The 17,685-nt window shown below is 42.5% G+C and overlaps 1 protein-coding gene across 2 annotated transcripts in view; it reads right to left on the bottom strand.

Annotated features, from left to right (window-relative positions):
- gabbr2 (gamma-aminobutyric acid (GABA) B receptor, 2) overlaps positions 1–15,795 on the bottom strand; it is a 166,488-nt gene extending 150,693 nt beyond the window's left edge. The window contains exons 1-2 of one of the 2 annotated variants that reach the window (XM_062410550.1): positions 15,713–15,795; positions 14,075–14,139 (exon numbers count right to left, since the gene is read on the bottom strand). Coding sequence is in view for 1 of the 2 variants with exons in the window: in XM_062410548.1 (XP_062266532.1) it covers positions 6,669–6,983 (315 nt within the window). In the remaining variant the exon portion in view is untranslated. Of the gene's footprint in view, positions 1–6,668; positions 7,617–14,074; positions 14,140–15,712 lie in introns of those variants that run through there. The other variant, XM_062410548.1, reaches the window with a different exon arrangement.
- Between the last annotated feature and the right edge of the window lie 1,890 nt (positions 15,796–17,685).

The raw sequence follows: 17,685 nt of genomic DNA, 5'->3' as shown, positions 1-17,685 counted from the left end.
TAGCCTTTGACTGGGCAACTACATCGGGCCCTGCAGGGTGACTCCACGGACAAGAGATAATTCCAAACACTCTCTTGCTCTAACCAATTAGCCAAATACTTGCAAAAGCAGTGAGATTCAGTCCAACACGCTGTAATCGACTCAAGGTGTTCTCTGGAGAAAGCCAGAAGGCTAATTTGTTTTTGTCACACTTGAAGTCTCCTATTGAATTTCATGCTCGGAATACCAATAACACTTCCAATAAAGTATTGTGTGGTTAACGTATTAGGAAGAAGGCTCTGTGATTAATGCAGTGTAAGAAGAAGCAGATCAGAAAAAACCTGACATATTTCTGCAGGACAAACATCTGGGATAAACAGGAAACAGTGATCAGGTGGTCAGGTCTATTCATCATCTATTTACTTACTGTAGTGAGACTTATTTCCATTTCTTTATCAAATTAAATTACACAAAAGGAGGAATGCAAGAATCATATAGAGTGGTCAGGCCGAGTGTGCAAAGGAAATGCAAAACATGCATAGTACAAAAGCAGTTGTTTCATGTTTCAAATGATTGATGACAATTGGTTTTTGATTGCTCCCCACACTAAGGTTTAGAAGGTGGAGCACTGGTCAAGCAACTGTGTGTATTTGCATGTGAGGTACAGCACATGTAGTTTGTTCAGTTATGGGCCATATAATGTGTGTGCTTGTGTTTCAGAGTATCAGTTATAAAGATGGCTTCAGGGCAGATACGAGCGTCTTTCATCAGGAAAGTTCATGTTTCTGGTTACATCAGCCCTCCAGGCCACTGGAGGCCTGACTCAGAAAAAAGGAGCGCAATTAATGCTCTAATGTGTTAAACAATGATACACATTTCTCCAATTTTGAATGAATCGGACATAAATATCATTATGATGTCAAAACAATACTCTCTTAAACCTGCAGTAGTATAACAACACAAAATCTCGGGAGCCTCGAACCGATCTAATGCTCATACCTCATTGCATGCAGTAATTGCTTCTTTTTTCACCATGGCCATTAAAAGATGTAGCCTCAGAGAAATAACGCAAATGGCATTACATTATGATCCGATAAGAATTAAGAGACTGGCCATTTCCTCTTCCTGCACGGAGAATGATATAATCCTATTTCAGGATCTCCATCTCACAACCCTACACATCTCGGTCTCTCTCTGGCCTCTCTCTGATTCTCCCCTGAGATCCTGTTCATTCTTTGAGAAGGGCTGCTGAACATTGATCGCCGCTATCTGTGTCAGGTCAGTGAATACACCCCCACTCAGCACTTTCTGTACGACCGGAAAGTACCCGGGCTGTTACGGGCTGCCTTCCTCTACTACCCCTGAATGTTCAGCCTCTTCTTTTAACAAAGACGGCTATTATGCGTTGACCCGCTCCAGCTGGGTCACCCCTACAGTGTTGAAAAGATGTCAGATATTTGGATAATATGTTGTAAACAATACGAGACCCTGCCCTAAAAGGGGTCCAGAGGTGTTGCTTCATTTGGCCTATGTCAGAAGATTTTACACCGAAGATCTGAGGTGGATTACAGTGAAATTGTTGTGTTTGCGTGTGCGTGTGTTTACTTCTAAAGAGATAGTGACTTGCATACATGCTGGTGCTTGCATGGTTCCATATATACAGTATGTGTTCATCTCTGACTAGGTGTTTGTTTTTGTGCGTCTTTGTGCGCGTGTGTTATAAATGTCATCCATGTAGAAAAATGCTTTTGAAACCACATCTCCAAAACCCTTAAAATCCAACAGCCCTGAACCAGCTTGCCTTGACTTAGGACCTATGCTTAATGGGACCCTGACCTCCATTACGGAAATCCCTTTCACAGTAAAACTAACTTCTTCTGACAAAATGACAGAATTCCTCACGTATACTTAGAGGCGTGCTCTTCCTCCTGTGAACGAGTGCACTGTATGGTGGTTTCAGGCTCGCCAACATGTACACAAATGTGACATGTTGCATCTTGTCCTCTGAGGGGACAAAGGGGAAAAACATACTGTACATATTTCTGTGCGGTATCTGAACATAGGTCAATACTAACAGTCTCAGGAGCCCCATAGCAGTGCAAAATCATATACTATAAATACCCATATGCATACTGTATCTGATGCACTGCACATGACCAAGTTCCAAATCTCCAATTCTAGACTCTGTGTCTTTGTGGTTTTATTGATTTTCCTTTCAAATACATGTGTTCATTCTTCTGACTGCGAGAATACATGAAACATGATAGCAAAGGAGCACATTCTCTTAAAGTACAGTATGTTTATTGAAGATTTCTTCCAACAGAGTTTCTCTGCATTTGTTAGAAAGATGAAGTTTCCATTGGTCGCTATCATATAACTTCTTGCTTTAGATGACACTATCCACCTCTCATGTGCTCCCCCAAGGGTCTGTGGGAGGATGGAGTCATAAAATCCTGAATCCAACTCACAAAAGAGGAATGTTATGCAAATTAAAATACAAAACATAAAGAGAAATTCAGATTAAGGCTAAATTATGCCTTTTTCTGACCTTAGAAACCTACACAGGTGCTATTGACTAACTCGATAGCTCACAAAACACAAACACTCTGGGTTTAAGCACAAAACAAAAGTGGCCAAAGGGCCTAGACAAGCAGCTCGTCAGCCTGTATGTACCACCAGACCCCCAGATGGATGTGCCTGTAGGTCCCTATTCACCAATCAACCAATAACACAAGGTAGGAGGAGGAAGTAAAGTTGCAGCACAAAGAGTCTAAGCAGCAACAAAACACATTCTGAAAAGTGTTATCGGTTACACCACTACCTATGGGTTTATATAACACCCCCAACCATGAAAAAGACACACACTGTGTTTATTAATCTTTACTTTGAAATGAGAATAAAAAAGTTGAGAAAGACTATCAGCCACAACATCATGTCCTTTTTTAAGCTTTATGTTATCACATGCTATCAAAAATTAAGGTTCCATTCAACAACTGACAACAAAAGGTGTTGGATCACTGCAAATGCATGGGTGGTCGGGCTGTTGCTTTTTATTGACAGTTTGAACAACTATTCAAACGTGGGCAAAGGAATGAATTATTCAGTCTGCCATGTTCTTACCGAATTTCAAAATTCACAGCATATAAGTCTGTGCTTTCTTCTCTGAGGGGTGTCTGTAAACTGCACTGTCACTGTGTGACGGAGCTGTTGATCTGTTTGTTAATGCCAAATGGAGGTGGTGAGCCCTGCTGAGGGGATCATGGCACTGAATCACCTGAGATGTAGTGTATGGAAGCTTATTCTTTTTTTTGACACCATAGGTAGAACGTTTGTGTAGAGGCCTCAAGGTGAGGCCGTTTGCTGACTTCTCAAAACTTGGCTGCAGTAACACTACCCCAACAATAAGATCTGATGTGAGCTGTTAGCTCGCCCCTAGAGTGAGGCAGCGGACGCACTACAAATTAAAGCAACAATGTCAATTCCTCGATGCGGGCTATGTGGGTTGGCTTTTGAGTTGGTCTAAAAGAAATAGGTGCTAGTTTTCATTTGTTCAAACTTAAGTGACTGCCTTAGTCTGTGAAACTGCAGGTCCCATTATTTTCAGAGGACCATAATGAAAGTATTGTGACTTTCATTGTCCTTTTCTCTCCCAATTCCCCTCAGTGTGTGACACAGCAAGCTTGTTTCACAAATGTTTCTCCATATCCTAAAACAGTCCTTGTGCCTTCATCCCAGCATTTGCAGTAACCTTTGCCTTTTTGATTTGGGGGGTTTTCATTTATATTCATTGTATGATATGACCGGCCATAGCGTAACACAAAGATAGCAACAAAGCCTATCACGTTTTACTATTCTGAGTGGCCCCTCTTAAGGGCCCGTCACACATCCCATAAACCTGTGAACTAGCGTAGCTTAGCCTAGAATGCGCTCACTGCCCAAAGTCTCCCTTCCAACCTCATCCAGTGCTTCCCGTCCTCTCCAAAGCTTTGATCCTCTAAGCCTGCAGAGTTACAGTATCAGTCCTCAGTTACACTAAAACCCACACTCACACATCTAGAGCGGCACTGGACAAGGAACTCTGGCTCCGGCACTAAGCCTCCCGGTTGATATTATCCATCTTGCTTCTTTTCTACCTGCAATGCTCGGGTTTCAAAGCAAAAAATTATTCAGCAGTTGCCAAAACCTGATAAAAATGCGTACATAGCTGCATCATCTTCCTCTGCCTGTTCTGACCAGTTTCAAAGCATCTCCGATTAGAGCATCATGCAGTCCACATCAGGACATCTGCTCTACTTCAAGCAACTGCTTCCTCAGTCTAGCAACACAGTCTCAGCTCTGAGGCCTTTTACTGTGGGACTGCCCCCCAGTTCCGCACCATCCACATCATCAGCACCACCGCCCAGTGCCACACCACCCGGGAATGGACCGGGCCTGCTCAGTCTACCAATGGCTCCACCAACAGGGGATAAAGGGATAAAGAGCCTCTGCTCTGGGACTGATTACTTACATCTGCCAGGCTAAATCCCAGTGCCCGCACAAACACACACACACACGTGTACAACTACCACACAATCACACACTTGGCCTGCTGCTAGCTGAAAACGAACGCACTGATGCATGTATTGTTTTCTGACATAAGCATGTGGTATGTGGGGAAGCTGTGTGCATGTGCGTATGTGTGTTTTAGGGACTCTTTTTTTTCATGTGCAAGTAAGAGATTATATGGCAAATGTATAATGAGCGCATGCATGGTAAATTGTTAATGACACAACCATCACTATCTGTATATTATTGCTCCTGTAAACATGTCAGAGGCTCCACAACCAATTTAGTCGACACTACAATAACCCTGCCCCGGGGCAAAGTTCGTCAATCTCTACATGTCCAAGATTGTTGAGACACTCTCTACACTCCAGCTGATATAAACAAACAAATACAGCTTCTCACATGTTATTGAAATCATGTTTCATGTTTAAAAGTCTCTTGCCTTTCCCTTTAGTATTTTCTGTAAATATATAGGGGGGGGGAATTATGTTGCAGTAACTTCAGGCAGGTATTTCTAATTGCACTTCACCATGTCAGCCTGTGCCAGGTGGTTTGCGGTTTGTAAATATACACTTAGGTTAATGGCAGGTATTTAATAAAATCTGGTCAAAGTTCTTCATTGATAACATAAATCAAGCGCTAACACTTTTTTTATATGGCCCGCCACTAGAAGAATGAGGAAAATAAGTGCTGAGCATACATCTCTTATCAACTGACATGGAGTATTTCGATTTTAGACATGTTCGGACAATGGATTTTTTGCTACAATGTAAAAAATGTACAAAACAAATCTCAAATACCAGAGGATTGGCAGTGCCCTGATGTAATTAAGTTTAGCCTTTGCCGACAAAGTTATCAAATAACCCCGTTCCCATTGATTGCCAGTATTAGAAAGCTGGCTTCCCTATCCGACGTTTCCCAGTGAGCGGATGTCAGGCTGGCCTACTGACCTCCTGCAGCAGCTCATCTTTCCCTCCCAGGGAATAGAAGGGGGGAAATCATAACTCTCACTAGAGCATATTAATCTCATGGTCTAAGCGCATGCTGCCTTTGAGGGCTTACCTCTGTCAACAGAGATCTGAATGCTCTTTCACACAGATGCACCTGTGCACATACAGGACTCTGAACAAGTGCTGGACAGTGAAAACCACATTAATTCTAACGATTTGTCGACGAGGGGCAGGAGTTACCATGAGAAGATTTAATAAGACAAACCTAGATCAACCGATGATTCCAAAGCAGATTCTAATTTAATCATTGTTACATTATTACTCTTTAAACTGACGTGTCCTCATCACTGAAGCCAGTAAGGCCACTATGATAAACTGCTGAATGAGTCACATAATTCAAGTGCAAACGTTATATGGTGAACACGCCTATATATTGTAAAGGATTTAGATATCTCATCATGACTAAACTTCAAGAGGACTTCAGCTGGAGAGGTAGCTTTGAATATTATTGTTATTATTACGGAATGAGCAGATCTCAATTTGGAACTCGAACACTTCCTTCCAAAGATGCGAGGAGACGAAACAACTCCACATCCAATTACCGCCATCTTCAGGCACGCAGGGAACCAGTTCTTAAATCGTTAAAAGATGCACCGGATTCGTGACTGAAAAATCTTTGCTGCACGGAGTCAGCTTCAATTGAACACACATCTTGTCTGGTGGTGATCACATAGCAAACTAACAGTGGAAATCCAACCAGGTAGAGGTGATGGATGACACGTGTATTATCAGGCATCTTGGACAACCCGCTTCATCATGGGAATGCGGTAAACCATTAAAACGGCCACTACAAAGAGACCAGTAGTGTGATGTGAGGCTCCGCGGTGCCCAGGAGTTGCAGTGTCTTCTGATGCATGTAAATGCGCTGTATGCAACCAGAGAGCCCCGCACCAACACCGCGCTCTCATTCAGCAGAACAGGCGACAGCAGTTGACTTTAGCGCAGTGAGAACCAGCTCATCTACAACGAGGCTGTGCAGACACCAAACATAAAAACAGGTACAAGGTTTCCCCCCTTGGACGCACAGTGTGGTGCGCTGCGGAGCCAATTGCGCGCACGTATACACACGTGCACACGTACACATGCACACATGCCGTATAGGCTATAGCTGTTTTGTTCAGTCTGCGTCTTTACCTCGGTGTCGTAGATTTTGGTGATGAGCGAGAACGAGTACTTCCTGGACTCCCGTATGTGCTGGATGGCCAGCTGAACCGCCGGCTCGATGCCCTGGCTGATGCCGCTCATCAGGGCCGACTCGTTCATGGGCATAAGGACCATGATGGGCAAGTGTTCCCCGTCCCTGGCGAACCAGCTGTTGTCCTGTCCGTGTTTGGTGCGGTCGTTGCACACCTTGGCCAGGGCAGGGTGAAACAGCAAGACAGAGAGGAGCAGGCATCCCGTCGGGAGGAGCATCTCCCAGCCGCTGCAGTCCCTCCGGGCTGGGGCCATGCTACCGTGCAGGGTGACCAGATGAGATCCCGCCGTGCTCTCCCTCACTGCTTGGGCATCGCAAACCCGGGCTCGTCCGGGACGCTCAGACGCCCGCCCGTCAAGGAAACCGTATTTCGAAACAGAGCAGACGCGAAAGCCGCGACAGCCCCTGCAGTGGGCGAACTCGTCCTGTGTGGACTATGACTGCAAACAGAAAATATTTCGACTCAGTAACGGTGCCTCCTGTGTGAGAATATTCCAAGGACGAAGAGACTGGCGGTGCAGAGGGAGAGCTCTTGCCTCTCGGTGTCCGTCATCCAAACGATCTCCTGTCAAACAGCTCTCTGATTCAGCGCCTCTGCTCACCTTTAATTCGAAGCACTTATCTTACAAGCACAAGAATGTCCTGAAGAATGGCCCCAAAATCATGGAGATTACCTCCCCAGGTGTAGACAGAGATCTAACACACGCTGACAGTTCTTGCGGATACAAAATCACCTCCGAAGTAAATTCCCAGCCAGGAGATGTCAACTGCGGGCATCCCTGCCAAACGCAGCGCCGAAATCTGACAAATTACGACGACGGCATGGGGAAAAGAGACGAGCAACCCCACAGAGCTAGATGACGGAGAAAGCTTGGCTGCAGAGGTCTTACGGGGAGATGTCGACTGAGTCTTCCTTGACAGCCGATGGGAATCAGATGCGCATCTCTGATGGTGCGTCAGACAAGCGCTGAAGCCACTGCTGTTGCTGCTGCTGCTCACCGTGCGCGCAAGAGGGAGCACTGGATGTGGAGGAGGAGAGACAGCGAGGGGGGGGATGGGGGAGGGAAGGGGAAGGGGTATACAACAGCCTGGTGGAAAAGCTGCATAGGCTTTGTGCAGGGCAAACTCATCAGCGGCTTGACAGCAGAGGGTGATTTACTGGGCTTTTATGTCGGAGGCAGACGACGTTTCAGACATGCATAGAGCTGGCTAGTTAAACTGTACATGGATGCGTAGAGCCGTGTTGTGTTGCACGTCACATAACAATCGAACATAAAATTACTTAATCTGGCTATATTTTCCTTTCGACTCATTATAAACGGGGATTGTTCCTGCATGTCGGCAGCTGGGATCTGTGGCTGTACCCTCAGGTATCCTTAAGGGGCTTAAGACATAATGGTGGGTTATTTGTCCGTCTCAACCTGAGGATAAAAGAGAATTCCCACTAGGACCACCGATGAATATAGAATCAATAGTAGATATTAGCATAGAAGGATTGAGACTTTGAATATATGCTTTGATTTAGTGGCGTGTCTCACAAACAGTGTTACGTTGCAAGCAGTCAGGTAAAATGGGCTAAAAGACTGACGTTAAAGGGGTATACCAGGAAAATTCATTTGCACAGTAAAGGGGACTTTATCCAGTCAGTGGAACTAGTTGAGGATGAATACAAAAGACCATTAGCATTACCTGTTTAACTCTGTCCACATTAATAATCGTGATTCTTGGGAAACAAGCAGAATCAGCTCAGCAGAATTTCAGCACCATGGACAGTGAGGTGTCCCAGCTGGACAGCCCTTGCCCTGTCCATGGTTCTGAACTCTCTAATAGCACTGTAGAATCAGTCCCCTCTTCGTGTATAGAGTACACAGCATTAATTAACCACCACTCCCCCCCACACTCCTCATGAAGAGGTGGCACAATCAAAAGTTACTAAAAAATATCTCAGCTGCTGGAGGAAGACTCAGGACACCCAGATCTATTAAACAGGAGCGGTGTATTGATGCTGCATCACAGAAGATAGAGATGTGTTAACACTAGGCCAGGTTGCAATATCCTTACATGGCAATGGATTACAATTATATACCTCAATACCTTTTGTCCTTCCCTGCCATGTGGGGCCCTTTAAACAACATCGAGTGTGAGAGTTATCTAATAGGTTAACGAACAGTGTTAATTGTCAATTATACCTTTATAGTGGGATGTTTTTTAACAGACACTTGCTCATTAATATGCCCTTAACCAGCCTAAACCAGTAATCATTTAATGTTTTACTTGTACTTGTTGGGGCCTGTACTCCTTTTGCAACATCGCCTTCTAAGATTAAAAAATAATACTTTCCTCTTAATTATTGACATGTGTTCCTGGTAACTAATTCACAAGCATTGCTGAAACATTACATCATAGGGAACCCCATATATGTCTTACTCGTAGGGATAGAAAGCTGAATTTGTTAGGTTCCAGGGGGGTAGTCTGTGATTCATTCATGCTGTATAGATTGAGACTTTGAATATATGCTTTGATTTAGTGGCGTGTCTCACAAACAGTGTTACGTAGCAAGCAGTCAGGTAAAATGGGCTAAAAGACTGACGTTAAAGGGGTATACCAGGAAAATTCATTTGCACAGTAAAGGGGAATTTATCCAGTCAGTGGAACTAGTTGAGGATGAATACAAAAGACCATTAGCATTACCTGTTTAACTCTGTCCACATTAATAATCGTGATTCTTGGGAAACAAGCAGAATCAGCTCAGCAGAATTTCAGCACCATGGACAGTGAGGTGTCCCAGCTGGACAGCCCTTGCCCTGTCCATGGTTCTGAACTCTCTAATAGCACTGTAGAATCAGTCCCCTCTTCGTGTATAGAGTACACAGCATTAATTAACCACCACTCCCCCCTACACTCCTCATGAAGAGGTGGCACAATCAAAAGTTACTAAAAAATATCTCAGCTGCTGGAGGAAGACTCAGGACACCCAGATCTATTAAACAGGAGCGGTGTATTGATGCTGCATCACAGAAGATAGAGATGTGTTAACACTAGGCCAGGTTGCAATATCCTTACATGGCAATGGATTACAATTATATACCTCAATACCTTTTGTCCTTCCCTGCCATGTGGGGCCCTTTAAACAACATCGAGTGTGAGAGTTATCTAATAGGTTAACGAACAGTGTTAATTGTCAATTATACCTTTATAGTGGGATGTTTTTTAACAGACACTTGCTCATTAATATGCCCTTAACCAGCCTAAACCAGTAATCATTTAATGTTTTACTTGTACTTGTTGGGGCCTGTACTCCTTTTGCAACATCGCCTTCTAAGATTAAAAAATAATACTTTCCTCTTAATTATTGACATGTGTTCCTGGTAACTAATTCACAAGCATTGCTGAAACATTACATCATAGGGAACCCCATATATGTCTTACTCGTAGGGATAGAAAGCTGAATTTGTTAGGTTCCAGGGGGGTAGTCTGTGATTCATTCATGCTGTATAGTTTACCATTAGCCTATTACCTGTTCTTCCCTAGGGCCAGGCCATACACAGCTTTATTCATGTTTCTGTGTACAAGGATTAGTGTCTCCTGTGGCACAGTGGGCCAAAAAACAGGCAATTATTGCAATAGTTTGCAGCACAATTCATGGTATTGTTAAAGAGGCGTGGGAAGAGAACAGAATATGCTGCCAGGGGGTAACAGTTCTCCACATGTGTGTAAAATATGAAAAAGCATTTCAAGCCATCAGGTGCAACTGTATTTTAAACAGAGGTACATATAGTTTGACCTACGCAATTATATCACATGCACAATCACAATCAGCATCAAGGGGGTTTGTTCGAAAAAGTGCTTTGATTGTAAGGGTCTTCAGGATTCTCCATATCCTTAATTGTTTTAAGCCGCGATTCGGTTCATACCAATTTTCTTTTGTAATGTTTTCACACAGTTTACCTCAAGGTTTCCAGGGTGACTGCAATCTCGGGTAATTGTCCACCTTGAGCTTTTTCAGCTTGTCCATCAGGTTTGAACCAAAATAGTTACATGAAACATGCAGCTAGAAAACAACAAAAAAAAAAGAGTAATACGTAACATTTATAAAATATAAAGCTTACCCTATCTTTACACAGAATGTTAAATGTTTCACATAAGTTATAGTGTGTTACAGTGATGAGGCCCTTTTATTTTGGGTTAATTTCAGGTTCAGAATTATTACACCCCTTGAAAATAAATGCATAACAAAGTGTGTTTTTTCCAATTAAGGATATGGTTGAATATTATACAAATGTGTGTAATATGTCAGTTAAGAAATTGATGCCCAAAGTACAAAGACATACACAGTATAATACCGGCATAAGCACTATGAAATACACCATCTGCAAACATTTCATTTCTTTTTATATTAACATTGCTCTCAGGAAAAGGACATTATAAGGAAACTTTTGCAAAGTAACTCCTCTTAATCTCTTTACAATTTCCACCCCTCTTACAATACAGACCATTTCCTTCTCCTCATTAGGGCTTTAATACATAAGGCTGCCGGGGTTGGTATGGCAGAGCTGACCTTCCTGACTTCTTAAAACACAGGTCATTTATCACAATTCCCAACAGCTCCATGCTCACAACACACACAGGAACTAGCAAACCCTTGAGGATTACTGGAATACAAAGGTCTCTCTCTTCCTCTCACAGACAAGCACACCTTATTTACTCCATAAGCAGCAGGAATAGGGTTAGAGTTTGTTTTTTTCCTGGTTGATTGGTTTTGTGTATATCTGGTTCCTAATTTATATAAAACATGAATAAGTGGCCGAGGAAGACGGGGAAAGAAAGTTTGAAAGTGCAAATACACAACACATGGAAATGTAGTCAACAAAATGCTGTGATATGAATCAAAAGGAAAACAATGTATTTTATGCATTCTATTCATCTGCACAATAAACTCATCACATCGTGCGGTTTTCACTCTCCTCTCTCCGTAGTCATTCTTCTTTTCTATTCAGAGTGGTCCAGATGAAGAAGTAGGTCAAGTCGTCGTCCCATCTGTTTGTTTCGCAACCGACAACATCCCTCCCAGCTCATCACCTTCCTCCAATACCCAGACAGCAGCAAACCAGACATTTTAGGTAGAATACAACCATGCATTCAATAACAAGGTAAAAGGTGGAAAAACTCCCATTTAACTGGCAACGAAGGGCTGTGAAAATTAGTTCCTCAATTCGCACACGGCTTAGATAACAAAAAGTAACAACCCACATTTCCAGGTACAATCAAACAACAACTCCACACTTTAGTTTTTGTTACTTCTGCAGAAAGGCTATGTGTCCTCCTAATGATCGCTGCACACACCCAAATAAAAATGTCCATTTCATTCCAGATTATGAATCATTCAATAAGCTCTCAATCATGGCTCTGCAATCTGCCCGTCCACACTAAACAAGATGTCAAGCCAATATATCACCGCTAATTGGAACATACTTGTATGGTATGAAGGGCTCAGAGTTAAAAATAATTATGCAGATGTTGCTCCTTGAGCAATCAGTGATGAAATGTGCTAATATGGCAGAGGATTCGATGACCCTGCTCAGACCCTGCTAGAAAACAGCTTTTTGGGTGGAGCGACCATATCAAATCCTTTCCTCTTGTGGTGCTGATGCCTCTGGAAAACAATAAGAAACAAGCTAAAGAATAACCGAGTTTGAAGCATTTTCCACTGTACTGTCAAACACCTGACATTCAAAGGCAAATGCATCCAATCCAGAGAGAGAGAGGAGGAGAGAGCGACAGAGAGATGGCTCTTTAATAAAGATTAATGGGGTTGCCTGAGGACATCCCCCACCCAATCTCCGACAATACACTACAACATGCTCTATGAATTTTAAATGCCAGGTATTCAGCACCAGATGAATGAAAGATGATATTTATGATGCTCTCATATTTCATAGCTCAGATGGTCGTGCTCACGGACGTAATATCCAAGTGCAGATTGTGTGAGTTGTTTACAGAATGAGCTGATCACTGAAATCGCCTGATGGAAACTTAATCGACTTCATTTCACTTTCATGCCAACTCATTTCGGTAATTATTTTTTTCCTAACAGCTAAATTCGATCACACCCTCAGTTGCAGGTTAAGGAAAGGAGTAGATTTTAGTACATTTATATACATGGCAACCAATTCACCATTAAGCCACAACTGGATATTATGATGAGTTAGGTTTCTATCTATCAAGGTCGAGTTTTATGTGAGATCACATTCCACATCCTTGAACATTAAAACTGCTTCCCTGTGATCATCGAAGCGCACAGACATATGAAGTAGAACTAAAAGCTAGATTTTCATTTATCCCAGATCAACATACTTCAGAGTCATCTCACACATGACTGATCCCAAAACTCCAAGCCAAGGACAACGTTATCTCCAAATGGTGAAGACAAGTAATCTCCTCTATATAGCAGAAAACATTGTATTATGAATCTCTGAGATGCTCCTCTCCCTTGTTCTCGACATGCTTGCCCAGCCAGTTACAGTGGCAGCTATTTGAATAATTGGTTTGAAAATCTGGAGTCACAGTCCTGGGAATTCCATGCATACAAACAAGTCGAGGAGCTATTCTTCAACAGGGCGTGTTCCAGGCATGGCAGTGGCGGATGCATGTTTTATGAGCTTAGAAAACATGAAAACACTGCAGTCTGTCAACTAGAATTTTCCCCTTGGGATAAAGACGAGGGATGAGTCACATTTGGCTTTGTTGGAGTGCTTGGAACCGAAACAGAATTTCTTTTCAAAGTTGTGATCTGAAGAACTTTGGGCAACTTGTTTACAGAGAAATATGCCACGTGAGAGTCTCTGGAGAAGAATGGTGAGAATTTTACTGCTCATCAATGTGGCAGAAAGATAATAAATACTGTAGATATAAAGACTATAAAGAGATATAATTAGCTTTCAAATGCCAACAGACCACACTTAAATAGAATAAAATATATGGCCCCCTTGAAGCAGTACAAGTGGCAGATACAGTCATTGCTGTAAATTCAGACTAATGCAACAATTTTAGAAATCCAAATATTGCACCCCATAATGAGATGAGAATTATCTGACATTATAGACTATGGCTATGTTTATATATTTTCCTCCATCAGCCTCATGAGATATTTTTGTGTTAAGTTGAAAGCTGGCACAGCTAGAATCAATGGGAGAGTAACATGCACTCCTGCACAGTACAAAGCAGAAGTCATGGGAATGCTATGGAATGTGTTATTTTACATCTTGCATAAGAGCACAAGACAGATAAGGTTCAAGGCACAGACTCTTTAGTAACTTCAATAATATATTCACTGAGAGGAATTCACCTTGAAATGTTGAAGACAGCAGTGAAGTTCCTCCTATCTCTGTCAGTTTGCCATCCACAGGCTGTCTGCAAATACAAGACTGAGTGAATTGAAACAGTACAAAACATAAGTGGACAAGCAGCAGACCACAGCCTACCTACACTCACAATGAAGGGTTAATGGCCCTTCACATCTGCACTGGTGTTCTCAGAGTAGACTTGGATCAGGTTGGGAACAGGTGGACAGAGCAACAGAAAAAAAATTGTGATGTCACCAGACTCCAGCAGATATTTTGAAGTAAGAAAATCGTAGAAGCTACTGTAAGATGAACAAAGGCTGTGGTCTATTCAGTAGGGCGTGACTGTGAGCTGGCATGTTACCTTGAAGCTGAACCAGCTAAAAGAGGTTAGTTGTTTTGTGCACAGAGTTTTGCTTATTGTAAGATGTCAAAATGTCCTCCAGCCCAGGATTGTTCAACTTGTTGCACCCTAACGGTCGGTGACATGGATGTACAGGCCAGGGCCTTTAAGAGAACAACTGACTGAAAAAAAAAGCTAACACACACAAGGGCAGTCTTTAACCACTGCAACCATTATTAATGTTACTGAATACACCTCATCTTTTTCTGCTATGACATGTCAAAATGTCTGCTGTGAAAACCGCCTATAGCTGTGTCTCAAATGGGAAGACGTGGTCTAAACAGACTACAGGTACTGACTCCTTCTTGGGCAGCCTGGACCACAACAGCCAACCTGAAATTAAACTGGTCAAATTGTGATCAGCGTCACCAGCTCGTCCCACACTTCCTGCTGTTGCCAAGCAACAGAGCTGAACTTGGACACGCCAAAATGTCTTCAAACTTAACCTCTGAAGGATGCAGCGCCTGAATTGAGGCACAGCTTATAGTTTGGTGAAGGTTGAGGTAAGGTACCTCGGATAATGCTAACGCAGTGGTTTTGGTCATACTTTCGGTAAAACCAACTGTAAGAACCAGTTCTGCTCCCAGTTGTGCAATACAATCACTGTACATTCTCATATTTTTTGTATATACTAGTTTTTATTCCATTAATATTTTCTATATGTCCGTATTATTATCCTTACACTAAGGCATTGCATGCTAATTATATTTACTAACTGATTCCTATTTTTTTATCTTGCTGCTGTAACACTGTAAATTCACCCACTGTGGGTCAGATAAAGGATTACCTTATCTTATCTCACCATCCACAGGGCCATCATCTGTTGTCAATAACACGATCAAACACTGACCTTTATTTTCACACCAATTAGAATAAATCAGGCATCAACAAACATCAAACATGGTCGGGGGTGCTGCTGATACCCCTGAAACACTGGCAGGGATCTTACCGCTGTGATAAATAATATTGAAGTGACAAAAGGAACACAGATCATATTTAATCACATTATTTCGCTGATCTGACCCAGATATCCACGTGTCAACACGCAGCCAACTGATTGATACACCTGTGGCAGGTTTGACTAGCTTGGCAGTTAGCATTCACTGTTTAGCATAGCAAGCAAGTTAACAAACTATGTAACTAATGCTAATGCTACTGTGCCCTTTCCTGTGTTAAAGTTTTACTCATATTACATCTAAGCTGTCAAAGATAAATCAGCGGCTCGTCTGGAAACACTCACCGCTTCTCAGACGACATGTCCGGGCTCTGCTGACGTTCCTCCTCCGTGTAGCGTCCACCTGGAGCTCGTTGGTCCACAGCTGGCACACCACTACGGTAACTTTTCACCGCGTTGCAACAGTTTGTGACACTTAATTGCACTTTGGGACATGACGCATTGTGTTTTCCAAAACAAAGATTTTTGTTTTGTGATTCAAATCAGAAATTTCCCCTCAAGACAATAAAGTATCTATCTATCTATCTATCCTACAATCAATAAGGCACGCCATAATCAGAATATATAATCCAAAACACAAACAAACTTAAATACTCGTAAAGAGATTTTTCAGTTTGCAGCATTTTAGGTGTTTTATGAAAAGAGTTGTCTTATCTGAATTTAGCGAAACAAATTGATTAGCTGCTTTTAGGAAATGACATTTATGGCAAGAAAAGTATTTGGGGAATCTGAAAATTTCTTTGAAAGAGCAGGACTTACAGGAGCTTTCAAAATACGAATGGTATTCATCACTAACATGGTAAATGAACTTTATATATATATATCACTTTTCCCAGTCTTATAAATCACTCATTGCACAACAAGTTGCATTAATCCAAACTGCAGCATTATGCAGATATTTGTTCTCTCTAACATTGTGTCATACACTGGTGGAACAGCTGTCGTTGACAATTTGGGACTCAGCATCTTGCCCAAGGATGCATCAGAATGTGGTTTGCAGCAGCAGGGGTTTGAACCACCAACCTTCTGGGCCAATCTCCTGAGCCAAAGCCACCCTGAGGAAGATGTTGAACCGTGTGACTTGTGTGTATTCATCACTGCGAAAGTGTAAAATGCAACAACATGAGAAGCCCAAACTGTGGCTAGTGTGCCGACAGACAGAAAATATAATCAGCTACTCCACTGACAGCACCACAGCAGGGTCGGCTGAGTGATTCCCGGCCCAACGTTGTGTCAGAACGGACAGAATATGCACACAGCACGTTTCTGATTTAAAGGATGTCCTCCCCTGTGCACCCGAGAAAAATAATCTTGAATGGCCATGCTACATTTGTTGCCTTTTTCCTGCCATGAAGAGGTTATCACAGCCTCTCTTATTCCATTCTGAAATTAAATCAAGAATATGAGCGGAGACGGTGTAAAGTAGGCCACTGCCTTCAAAAGAGCTTCAGTTGCGGCTGTGCTGTGGGAGGACACTATTTTGATTACTGTCAAGTCCTAGTAATAGCAAGAACTGCGTCTTACATAATCACACTCACATTGAATGTTTCCAACGTCATCTAGAGCAGTGGTTCTCAAATGGGGGTACTTTCAAGTAAATAAATATATTTAAAATATGCATCCATTCAAAAATCCTATTATTTAACAAATATTCAATCAAATATAAGTATAAGTTCATCAACTGAATTTTATATGCAGTAACTATTCAATCTCAATATATTAAATAACCTCAGTCTCCCCCATACCGATGGTTTGACCCAACCTGGCACACGCCACCTGTCATCCACTGTCATCACTGACGCCTAGAAAACCCAAACAATGGAGTCGTGGTTGAAGCGTCGCAGCAATGCCGCTGAAAACACGGAGGGACAAGTGCCAAAGAAGGCGAAACCAGAGCCGGCAAAATTCCATCAATATTCAGAAGAATATGTTTAATGGGATTTACGTCCACGAGTTGCCACCCACCCAAGGCTTTGTGTTTTTTCTGTGGGGAGAGATTAGCCAACATCTGCATGAAGCCAGCACATCTTCAACCGCATCTCAAGACCAAACATGCAAGTCACGTTGGTAAGCCACCTGAGTTTTTTAAGAGGAGACTTTGTGAATTCAGGTCCTCTCAAGAGACGATGCAGAAAGCCTCCACGGCATGGTTCTGATGGAGCCCAGATCTCCCCATGCCACCTTGTTCCAGGACACAGACTGGCTTGTAAAACTGTATTATCTGGCGGATATATTCAGCAAACTGAACGAACTGAATA

Source organism: Platichthys flesus, chromosome 17 (genome assembly GCF_949316205.1).
Source record: "Platichthys flesus chromosome 17, fPlaFle2.1, whole genome shotgun sequence".
Taxonomy (NCBI): Eukaryota; Metazoa; Chordata; class Actinopteri; order Pleuronectiformes; family Pleuronectidae; genus Platichthys; species Platichthys flesus.
Note: the sequence above shows the minus strand (reverse complement) of the source record. Positions and strands in the feature narration are given on the sequence as shown.